A 12,150-nucleotide genomic window follows, 5' to 3' on the forward strand; every position below is an offset into this window, starting at 1 on the left:
CATGTTTGTAAGCGGAGCGTCTTGGAGATCTCAAAATCGACTGTCGAACTGCCTCCACATTTTCTGGCGTCGTAACGGTCCGTTGTCGTCCTGATGATCTTTTCACCACACTCACGGTTGTCCTAAAGTTCTCTACCCACAAAACTATCGATTTCCGGTCGGGAACCGAACCTCTGGGCTTAATTCCGAAGTGAGTACGGAACGCACGCTGCACCGCCACTAGGAATGGTTGTTCGAAAAATAGGCTTCGACAGAAAACGCACGCTGCTCACTCGTCCACCGCATGTTTCCTACTGAGGGGTAATAGACAGAAACTTCCACGACTGCTGCGTTCGCCGAGCCTATCCTTACTTTTCTGCGACCTCTCCTCCCTTCACAATGCGTCTTCACAAAAAGGAAGTTTCTGCGCCCCACCCTGTATAACAGGACGTAGGAAATTGCTGGAATATGACGTCGTGTAGTGTGATAGATTGTTGCCAACATTCCAAGGGATTTGCTGCCGTGATTTTCAGGATAGGAACTACCCGATTATACGGCGTCACGTCTCAGAAGACAGCAATCTTCTTGGTCTGCGCATACAGAACCTCAAATGTGGCATAATTCCACTGAGATTCCTAACTTTCTCTGCCGTAAGTAGGAAGAAAACAAACTTAATCTCCCTGTACGAAAGTATAAACTTTGTTACATATCGTATAGAGAGGAAAAGTGATCCTTAACTTTATGCAAGAGAAATTTAATTAAGATTTAAACAAACTTTATATACTATTTTGAAAACGCCATTAGCTAATCCATACTTAAGTAGCAGAACCCGAAAATCCAACATCGCTAATATCAAACGATTCTGAGCCACGTCCATTCACAGCCCATCCCCCAGGCCAATCTCCCTAAGATCAATTTTTATGCTTCCCATCCATTCCAAATCAACGTTTTCCAAGAGGAAGCCTCACCAAACTTCTGTACTCAGTCCTCATTTCACCATTCCTAGCTCACATGCCTAGCTCATCCTTCGCTCCTTGAGTTAATATCCTTACATAAGGACCGCAAATCTAAACTCGAAAACGTTGGTGATACACACGAAGAGAATGTCAGCTTACCTCAAACGTGTCGCAGTAGGCTTTGAAGCCAGTTCGCAGATCAGGGATGGAGTTTGGTGAGATATTGACTGCTTTGAGAATTTCTTTGGCCGTGTCTCCATTTGCAGCCTCTAGCAACATGGCGATATTCGTAGCGAGGCCAAATGGAGCAACTACCAGGTTCTCTCGCCCCGGTGCTAAGGCCTTAAGAAGGAAATACATCGGTTGGTAAAATATTATCACAAGCGCAATAACTCTACATGTCAATATATGTCATTTCTTAAAAGCACTCACCACATGATAAAACAGAAGAGAATTCCGAATACGAAGAAAATTGATTTCCATGTTGACACAGTTATAGAATTTTTTAAAACTATGTACCTGAAATATCTTACCATCTTTAGAGACACAATTAAAACAATACATTTCACTGAAACATGACTTATATATTATATGTACCTCCTAATGAACGAAGAAACACGAATGCTTCAACCAGGCATTAAAATGATCATTAAAATTTGCGGAGAACTGCGGTGGCAGTCAAAACAATTGAAAATTTTGTGACATTGATGAGATGTAAGGATACGACCGAACTACATAGAACGTCGTTCTCCTCGAGAAGCTGACAACCGTTCAGTTGGTCAAAAAAATGTTCCGCCTTATGTGGAACCTGAAGTTTGATTTTCCTGTTCACAAAATCCCGCTACTAGACCATGTCCCGAACGAAGTAGACGAATTCAGTCCAACTTCTCTTACCTTCCTACTTACTTACTCACTCATGGAGCTGAGCCGTTCTTGAGGAGCCGCCAATTCTGCAGCTACTCAAGAATTTCCCAGCATTTTATGGAACCCAAAAGTTCATCACCGTGTTCAAAAGAGCCCTCCACTGCTCCATATCCGGAGCCAGATCAATCCAATCCATACCATCCCAGCCTATCTCTCTAAGTACCATTTTAATATTGGTCTTCCCATTGGTCTCTTTCCTTCTGCTCTTACCCTCCTAATGTATTTTAATTTCTCTATCTCTTGTTTTAAGAGTCATGCCAATTCAAACTCGCGTTTTTTTCTAGGGTGTTCTACATTTCTGTTACTCCAACGGTTAAGTCTACTAATAAGGTTAGTAAGTGTATTTAGGTACAACCAGCAGGAGGAGAACATTAACACGCATCTAAAAAAATATGGCTCGATTCATCAGGCCGGAGACAGGGACCAATGGCAGGCCCGTCGTAACAAATAATTACTTTCAAAAACTCAGCGATTATCATATTCTGAAGAAGGGTTCTTCTTCATGCCGATCATTTAGTTCGGTGATGTTAAGAGAGCGGACGTGCTAAACAGTTTCTTCATAAATGTCTAACGGGCAGTTTAAGTAACTTGGCGCCAGATTTTGTAGCAGATTATAACTATATAATTTCCGTGTAGATTATAAAAAAAAATAAAGGTATCCCTGTAACAGGCCGTGGAGGCCCATAGGATTGTGAGACGTTGAGGTTCCCACATTTTCTAGACAATCGGCTCACAGATGGCGGCAAGGTTGTCAGGCTTACGCGCCGGCCGCCCGTAGATTGCATTATATATATACATTTTACCCTAATGTTATAATAATATTAAGGAAAAGATCAGTTTCCAATTATATTGTGTTCTGCTGTTTACACTTCTTAAAATTAACACTAATTTCGCGTGTTTAAATGGGAGATACAAACTGAATTTCTAAGACATGTTGTGCTTAAAATGTAACTGACCTGATTATATGGTCCACCAACCAAAATAACTGTCTATCCCTGGTTTAACACATGGTTGGACATTGTGTCCTAACAAAATATATGCTTTTACGATCAAAATATGGAGCTTTGTATCTTGAAGGCTTCCGAGTTGCCTCAGCCTGTGTAACTCACCTGGAACAGTTTAGGCACGAGGTTATTGCTGAAGTCTGTAACCAGCTGCACGCCACTCAAGATGTCTGCGTATGACAACGATACCGCGGCAAACAGACACCAGACCGTCACCACAAGAGAGGAAGACACTAGGATGTGCAACGGAAAGAACTCTTATGAAACCTAATATTCTTATCGCTAGAGAAAGTTTAGTTAAACTATAAATTACAAATTAACAATTACACAATGTACTGATATGCTTCCTTTAGCAGACTGACTCGTCCTTACGCACAAACTCTCTGCGACCCATGCAGTGCACTAAGAAGTCGGAACGCCTGCAATTCTGTACCTGCATCACATGCCTCACGGATGGTCTACAGAAGATACAGCTGACAGATGCGTTTGATTTCTCAGAAAGCGTTTCACTTTGTGTAGTGGGCGAAGTGGCACTGGGGTGGTGCTTCTCCGAGTACTTCGCCTTCCCCTACCAATTCTCTTTCCACCAAAAGCTCCACATTCTTCAGTAATCCTATCATTGACCCTGTATGTATAGTCTAGACACTGACAACGTCGTTACATAAGAAACTTAACAAACCCGAGAACTATGACGACAGGGAAACCCAAATGGAACAAGTCAAGGATAAGTAAAGGTAAAAAAGACAAAGTTGTTCCTGTGCTTAACTAATTAAGCACTATGTTATGTAGGCGTAGGGGGAGTGGATGTATAGAGCCACGTTTTCTTGACCTCGGCACTAACTGGAGTGAGTGGTCAGCTTCACGCCCCTGTCGCTTTACCCCGGGAAAAGAACCCGCAGTGCCCATTGGATAGGAGATTGGGTGGCCCTGGAGTCGGTCTGGACGACATGGAGAAGAAAAAATTCTTGACCATACCGGGACTCGAACTTCGCCCCCTCGGTCATCCAGCCCGTAGCCAGTCGCTATACCGACTGCGCTACCCCGGCTCCTCACGTCCAGCCCGTAGCCAGTCGCTATACCGACTGCGTTATCCCGGCTCCAGTCGAAGGTAGGAGGCAGACCCCTGGTCCTACAGGGTGAGTGTTACCGTCGCGCTGGAAACTTGTGATGGAAGACACGCGTTCCGAACTTCGGCACCGTATTAAAGCAAAGTGGAGTATGAAGGGATAAGGCCATGAGGAAGTATATGAATAGGGACCAGCGCCACTCAGAGGAACAGAAATGTGTCTGTACTAAGTTCTGTCGTCACATTACGTGATATCAGATGAGTGTGGATGGAGAAAGTTGAATCAAGCAGTAATGTTTCTTTCTGGTTTGCGTTTAGCAGGCGGCTGGCACGAATCTCTATTCTGACTGAAGATTTTCGTAGTTTTCCGCAGTCCCTCCATACAAATGCCTGCACTGTACTTCAATCTAGGCAACTGCTTCCTTATTGACTCCTCCAATTCCATCATTCACTAATCATTCTACCATCTGGTGATAAACAGTCCGAGATGCTGCCAGTGTCATTCAATAAACCGCAGCATAGGATAAATTTGGAGCTGGATGACATAGATAGACCTGCTCTCAAAACACTGTGAAATGACGCCTGAAAACCGGAATAGCGGAGCCAGAGTAGACGTTCATTGCTAGGCAAAGGCTCCCACGGCAACGCATAAACAAGCAACAATCGAGGTATTGTTGAGCTGTAATGATGGAAGCAGTGTTTTCTGTTGGATCCGTCCCGAGGCTACATAATGAGGATCCCAGGCCAGCTGTGGAAATAACTGAAAGAGTCTCTTGAGATGGCGGTTAGATGTTTGAGAAGAGATAGCAAGAATGGACTTAATGTGTGATTTGAAGAGATTATGCGTACTGTAGTTACAGTGAGGCTGTCATAAATCCGTTGCCAGCATACGACTAGTGAAAGCAGACAGAAAACTTACGGTAGGGTGATTTGTAGTGTGGAAATCAGCAATAGTGTTATTTGTAATTGCGACCTGTTTATGTTTAATAAATCTATTCACCAATCCAAACCTCCTCTGTGGTGAGAATATAAATGAAAATTATAAATTGATGATCAATTGATTTATTACTTTTAGGTTAAGAAGGCCTGAAGTAAAATATAATTGTAATTAATTTACTAAAGACCTTTATACAACTGAGATGTCGTTATTTCTTATTTACGATATAGGTAGATTACCTGCTGTATCTGTAATTTTCACATGATTATGAATAGTGAGTAGAGAAGAGACAATGCAGAAAATGAGGGAAACATGAATAGCAACTCGGCCGGTATTCGAACTGTGTACCTCTCGAATATAAGCTAGAGTATTAATGCTCTTATCAGTCGATAAGTCTGTATAGTAATATGCAACTGGATTGGATTTTAATAGTTAAAGAAGCCTGTGATCGTCGCGTTGTGACTCATCTGAACATGCAGGACGATCCGGTACGAGTGGAGGAGTGTGCGCGCGCACGAGTTACTGCAGAGAGGACAGCTTCAGCCGGGAAGTGAACCTTCCGACTGCTTCCGACACAGGGAACAAGCGGGTACGAAAGAAGCAAAGAACGCCGTAGATAAATTGCGGAATGCTCAGAAACCGTGAAAGTCGAGAGGAAAGTGAAATGGTTGCAAGCTGGCGGAGAAACCGTAGGAACTCGTATTTCGTGAATTAGGAACATATACAAGGAGATCCAGCCTAAGTTGTGGAATGACAAAAGTGCAATACAGTAACAAGTTACGTACGTTATTTTTGCCTTAAATTGAAAAATGGAGATTTGATGTTTTCTACTAGTGCTTTAAGGGGGAAAAATGTTTGGGGTTGCATGTAGGGTCCATTTTCTTTACCTCCCATTTAATTCGGTAAAATGAGATGAAGGAAGTCGGGTTAGTTCATTTGGTATAGCGACGGGCTACGGGGTAGATGGCCCGGGTTTGATTCCCGATATGGCAAGATCTTTCTCTTTTCCACAGCATCCAGACCGATTCTGGGGGCCACCCAGCCTCATGTCCGATGGGCACCGGGGGCGATTTCGCCGGGGTGTGAAACTAACCACTCACCTCCATCTAGTGCCAAAGTAAAGAATGACAAAGATATACCTCAACTCCCCCATACGCCTTCATGGTATATTTACACTGAGACTGAGACATTACATAAATCTCTCTACCCAATAACATTGCTATGCTGCTGCGTGAGATTAGGGTAACAAATTGCGCCGACAGATAGCAGTATGCACCAATTGGAAGTAGTGAAGTTGCGCTTGTTCTACAGGCAGGTAGCTATGGGGAAAAAAATAAATAATCCCTCCATCGTCAAGTGTCGTAATTTTCATGGACAATGCCTTTCTAGATAAACGTCATGAAATTATAAATAAAACATTAATTAAATCAAGTACCTTACGCCTCTCAAATGTTTGTGCAGAGAGCTGTCTGCTAGTCGTAACATAGGGGAGAAATGAGACTTGCATATGAAATTCTACTTACATAACCTGACAGGACTAGGCCTCTTGGAAGACCTAGTGATGGGTGAAAATGTCTTAAAGAAATAGAGTAGGCGTTTGATGAATGGATATATCTGGCTCAGGACATGGAGTAGAAGCAGGCTGTGGGGAACACGGTAATGAACCTTCAGGCTCAATAAAACACAGCGCAGATGAGTAACCATCAGCTTGTCGAGAAGGAATCTGCTTTACACAGTTATTAGTCGGAATTAATTCTTGCATAAATTTATATGCACCCAGTTATTCGTGCATTTGTAGAGATTATAAAATAAGGATCGTATAAACCAGGAAGTTTTCTGTATTTTCAGAGTACTCATCGGTGTGGAAACCTTCTCAAAAGATGTCTGAAATACAAAGGGATCCGCAAGGAAACCTGTGCCAATCACACACAAGAGCTTCAGGTGTACAGTCGATGATACTTCCGCCTTTAGCACAGTTCCTTAGCAATACACTGAACTGCGAGCAATGGGTACCTAGGTACATTACACGAAAGCACAAAAAGAAAATGTAGGTAATAGCCCATGCATTCGTAACCTAGGACCTCCATGGGAGCGAGCAGTTAACATTTACTCCCAGGGCATGAGTTTGCGGTACACAAGTTATGTTTAGCACTTATCCATAGGCCTACATAAGTATGAACCTATTTGTTATGCACGAGGATTCTTACGTTAATTCTGCCTACGGAAATTTACTTTTTACAAATATGCCTCAGACAATTTATTTATTTATGTGTGGATTATTCAATAACTGTTTCAGTAGCTACACTGTGCAGTGTTGGAGGGATCAATGATCAATTGGAAAGGATTTAGAATGAGGCGGTCGCTGAGTAATTGTGGTACTACAGCGACATTTCCCGGGAAAGACTGAGAAAAACCTCGAAAAACAGTCATGACAACCGAGATTCGAATCAAGCACAACACGAATGTCAGTCTAGAGCCTTACCGCTTCAGACAATGAACATTGATCTAAAAATTCTTGTGTAGAGAATAAACGATTCTAACAGACCATGAAAGAATTCTCTGGTACACACACAGGCTGTCAGAAGTTGGCGGTTAGGAAAAACAGTCACTTCTCTGGTGGGGAATTCATCTGCAGGTAGTTCAGACCGTAGCTGCTTACTTCACTGGCTGAGATATTCTACTTCATTTGTACGAATACGAACAACGTACTCCATGAAATAGAGTATTTCTTCGGACACTGATAGTCACTTTTACTTACTAATGGAGCTGAGCCCTTCTGGAGGAGCCGCCGCCAATTCTGCAGCTACTCAAGAATTTCCCAGCATTTTATGGAACCCGAAGGTTCATTACCGTGTTCACAAGAGCCCTCCACTGGTCCATATCCCGAGCCAGATCTATCCAATCCATACCATCCCATCCTATCTCTCTATGATCCATTCTAATATTGTCCACCCAACTACGCCTTGGTCTTCCCTGTGGTCTCTTTCCTTCTGGCTTTCCCACCAATATCCTATACACACTGACTGATGGTCACTCAGCTGGACAAAAACTCCCCGCCCTTTATGGAAACTGAAGGCTCACTGACGCGTTCACAAGTGCCCGGTACTAGTCCCTCTCTTGAGCCAGATGAACCCTATTTCTTCAAGGCACATTTTATTATTACCCTTTCAAGGACCCGGAAGTCTCCCGTGTGGCCCCTCTTACAGCTTCTCCGACGAAATTTTGCATATATTCGTGCTACATGCCAAGGCAATCTCGTCCATCTTGTTCTAATGACGCTAGCAATCTAAGATGATAAATAAAAAACCATGAAGCTCTTCATTACGTAATTTCTTCCAGTCTTCGTTACGTCATCTGAAACTGATCCATACTTTACTAACTTCAAACCATTCGAACGTGTTTGTGATAGTTTGTTATGGTCACAAACGCTGGAGAAATAATTGTCACGATTGAGGACTTGGTTCAAGCCTCTAAAGCATGATGTAACTATATAACTATAGACCTGCCATGTTCGATATTAATTGCAGAGTTTCTCTCTCTCTCTCTCTTTCTACACACATATATGTATATACACGTATATAAATAGGGAGAGAGAAACAAAGAACATAATAAATTAAATTACTGACATAATTTCTGGCAAAAACCGCAGAAACAGGCCTTGCCGCTGCAGACGCTATGGCATAAGAGCGGTGTCACAGTTCAGCTGAATTTGCTTACAGAACTTTCTGGATCTTATTATCTAGCAATAAACTTCATGCGAAATCCACAGCCAAAAAAGTAAGAAAAAAGTTGAACTTTGGAACACACCTGTGATTGCGCATACTTGATGACTATGTATGTACATGCGTGTAACGAGACAAGTTTAAAAATCCTGTTTTACACCATCAAGAAACAGCCAAGCCTGTTTAACCTCGATTGCTGTACATCTCATGCAGACATCATATTCTGCAATGGTTAATAAACTTAGAAAGGGGATAAGTGTGCCACTAACAGAGCAAACTACTCTAACCTTAACACTGCACACTTGTATTCTCAGAATAACTTGTTCGAATGACCGCCGTCCATTCTATGAAATATCACTGATTTGCGGTGTACCGACCCAGAAAACACTATTTGGGCCATAGCACCTTCCTTGTGCTCTATAACCGGCAATTCGCAGTGTCAGAGAGACGAAAGCACGGGAATATGATAACATGCTGCCTGGCCAGGGCTATCGCGCAGCTCAGTGGGCGGTAAGAGGTGTTTATGGAGCAATGGTGGAGTGCTAATTAGCAGAGTAAACTGGAGAAGTACCCCCTGCTTTGTCCACGACGAATCTCACATAAATTTACTCGGGACTGAACCAGAGACTCCGAGACGAGAGGCTAGCGACTAATTGCCTGAGCTATGGCATGACCATTACTTCGGCCATATTCCTCGCAAGATTCTGAACTGAGCAACGAAGTGATGTTTTGCAACAGTTGATTCGTCAGGCTGCTTCGGTGTCTCTGGAGACTGCGCAGTTGTGCTCGTGTGCAGTGGCCACTACGGCCTATTCTCTCTCGCACTTTCACTATCGGCCGGTCTTGGTCTCGAACCGCAAGTTAGGGCCAGTAGGGCCGCGCCATAGCTCACGCGGTTAGTCGCTGGCTTCCCACCGCGGCGGCCCGGGTTCGATCCCGGGGTCTGGTCAAGTGGGATTTGTGGTGGACAAAATGGCGCTGGGGCAGGTTTTCTCCGAGTACTTCGGTTTCCCCTGCCAATCTTCATTCCACCAATTGCTCCACAATCACCCTCACCTATCATCTGGGGCAGGTACAATAGGCTAGAAGTGGCCGCAGTACAAGGGACTTAGTCCCACCCCACTAGCAATAAAAAAAATAGGGCCAGTCGGCGGGGAGCAGAAAAATTGCGTACGGCTGGAAATTCTGTTCCCAACCAGACATACAACGGATACAACGGTCATGTGACGCCGTTATCATCATTATCATAATTCTAATTATTGTTCCCTTTTCTTATAATCATTGGGCACGCGGTTGAGGCACTATGTTACAAGCCGGAAGGTCGCGGGTTCGATTTCCGATGAGGTCACTGGATTTTTCAATTGACCTAATCTTTGCAAACCACTATAGTCCTGGGGTCGAATCAGCCTCTAACAGAAATGAGTACCAGGAATCTTCCTGGGTGGGGTGGGGGGGCAAAGGGCTGCCGGCGCGTAAAGCTGTGAGGCGATTTTCTAGAAAATGTGGGAGCCCCGATGTCTCACACCCTTATGGGCCTCCACGGTCTATTACAGGGATAGTTTTATCTGTACCTTTTGTTATAATCATTATATTTCTGCTCATGACCATTTGTTACTTTCCTCTGCTCATGATTACTGCTACTGTTACTGGTGGTAGTGGTAGTAGTGGAATCCGTTGAAGGTTCAAAACGAAACTGTAACAGTCCCAGTCTCTAGCTATGGTTTACATATGAGCCCATATCTTTCCACTGATTATAGAAGTATGACAAGAAAAATCATTTCAAACGTCGGATATCGAACCCAGGTATTTCAGACCGTAGCTTGCTACCTAAGACATCCCGGTTTATTTACATACTGAATAAGAGCAATTGACATCATGGAGCAGGGTTGTTCTTGAGGAGCTAATAGTCGCTTAGCTAGTAAAGAAATTTCGTGCTTTTTATGGGACTTTAAAGTTCATTTCCGTGTTCACAAGAGCCTGTAGCCGAAACACGGCGGAACATTTCATAACATGTTACTTTTTTGACTGAGAATTGTTAGGCTCCTGTCCAGAGCCCAAGCTGGAGGACCGCATCTGGGACTGCTTATTCAACTGTCAACAGCCTTCCATATTTGCAAGCAGTGTCCTTGTTAGGGAATTTGAAGCCGCTCCAGGCCATTGTGGCAAGGGGCCAGACTGACATTGTATAGCCCTATAGACTTCCTACATATTAAGTATGTGGTTTATGACAAATGTCATTGCCTCTTTAGGCCACCTTCACTTGCTCATGAATACATTTGCATGCGGAACTATAGAATTCTTTTGCCAGAACAGTCGAGTATTACACGTATTTTGTTTCGAGTGTCAAATATTTTCTCCACTGTTCACGAAATTTATGTTTGTGAAGATGCTTATCGAAGATTAATCTAATATTCACAGAGTTACAAACATTAAATAAGAGTTTCTAATAAATGTATGCTATCACATCCTCTTGGCTCTGAAACCTGAAATTAATGTTTTGTAAGAATAATTCTGTTAGTTTTTTGCAGTGTACTTTCACATGAGAGTTAAAAGGCTGGAGAATTCTATTTCTGTTTAGCGTATTTATGAAATAAAAAAAAATATTTACGCCGAATATTGATGTAGCTAAGAACATTAAATGAGACTTCATTAAAGTTTTGTATCACAGGAAATACATCATTTATTTAATTTTATTGCAGTTTATATTAAGTGAACCCCGAGCGAGGAACAAAAATTTTTGGATGAAGGACAGGACGAACGGATGTTCCTACCTACACAGAATAACACACAATAACACAAACGAAAGGAATATCATCCGTTTCCTAGCAGGATTCGAACCGAAAAGCAAAGTGTTCAAAGATCACGTACGCTTCAGACCGAGGGCACTTTGATCGTTAATCTTCCTTTAATCTGTTATAAAACGCTTTGAATACGGATCGCGTGATCGAGGGAACAACACTCCAACAAACTAGTACGATCAAAACACAGCGGCCACATTTTGGAGATCGATTCAATGACACGATCAGTCGCTCTGAACAGAGTTTCTGCGCATGGAATCAACAGAATTCGCTCTCACCTGGTCGTGCTGTGTCCATGGCGACGTTCCCGTACACTCAACAACTCGATACCTTGCAGTCCGGTGACACTCGCGAACTGGGTCAGCAGATACCAGAGGGCCAGGGTGAGCAACTTATCTTCCTCCCTCCCACTCTTTCACTTTCAGTTTCAAACCGAACTGCTCAATCTCCGTACCGCTCATCAGAATTAAATATCCGTGAATATAAGTTTCCAGCTAAACTACGCGTTCTTCTTAAAGCCAACCTTATTGAGACAAATAAATTGCTTATTACCGACATCACGAAATTATTTAGATCTGCGGGGGTGTGGTCGTAAAAGCATAAATGCCGGAGCTGTCTGATATGCAGTTCCAAGTTGAAAGAAATGGGCATGTCGTCCTTCTCGTTGTTTACCCAGTGATAATTATGCATTTTAAATGACTAACTTAAAATGACAGCCATTTCTATTTCAAACAGAGAGGTCGAAAATTAATAAACCACAAGCT

At 42.9% G+C, this 12,150-nt stretch overlaps 1 protein-coding gene across 1 annotated transcript in view; it reads right to left on the reverse strand.

Moving 5' to 3' along the window:
• The window catches only part of LOC111867786 (serpin B5), a gene marked incomplete at its 3' end in the record, with an annotated part of 16,202 nt that extends 4,448 nt beyond the window's left edge, over positions 1 to 11,754 (reverse strand). Inside the window, exons 1-3 of the mRNA XM_023857942.2 lie at positions 11,665 to 11,754; positions 2,969 to 3,096; positions 1,095 to 1,277 (exon numbers count right to left, since the gene is read on the reverse strand). Coding sequence (XP_023713710.2) covers positions 1,095 to 1,277; positions 2,969 to 3,096; positions 11,665 to 11,683 — 330 coding nt within the window. The remainder of the gene's footprint in view (positions 1 to 1,094; positions 1,278 to 2,968; positions 3,097 to 11,664) is intronic.
• Between the last annotated feature and the right edge of the window lie 396 nt (positions 11,755 to 12,150).

This window comes from Cryptotermes secundus, unplaced genomic scaffold (assembly GCF_002891405.2).
Source record: "Cryptotermes secundus unplaced genomic scaffold, Csec_1.0 scaffold687, whole genome shotgun sequence".
NCBI classification, from domain to species: Eukaryota; Metazoa; Arthropoda; class Insecta; order Blattodea; family Kalotermitidae; genus Cryptotermes; species Cryptotermes secundus.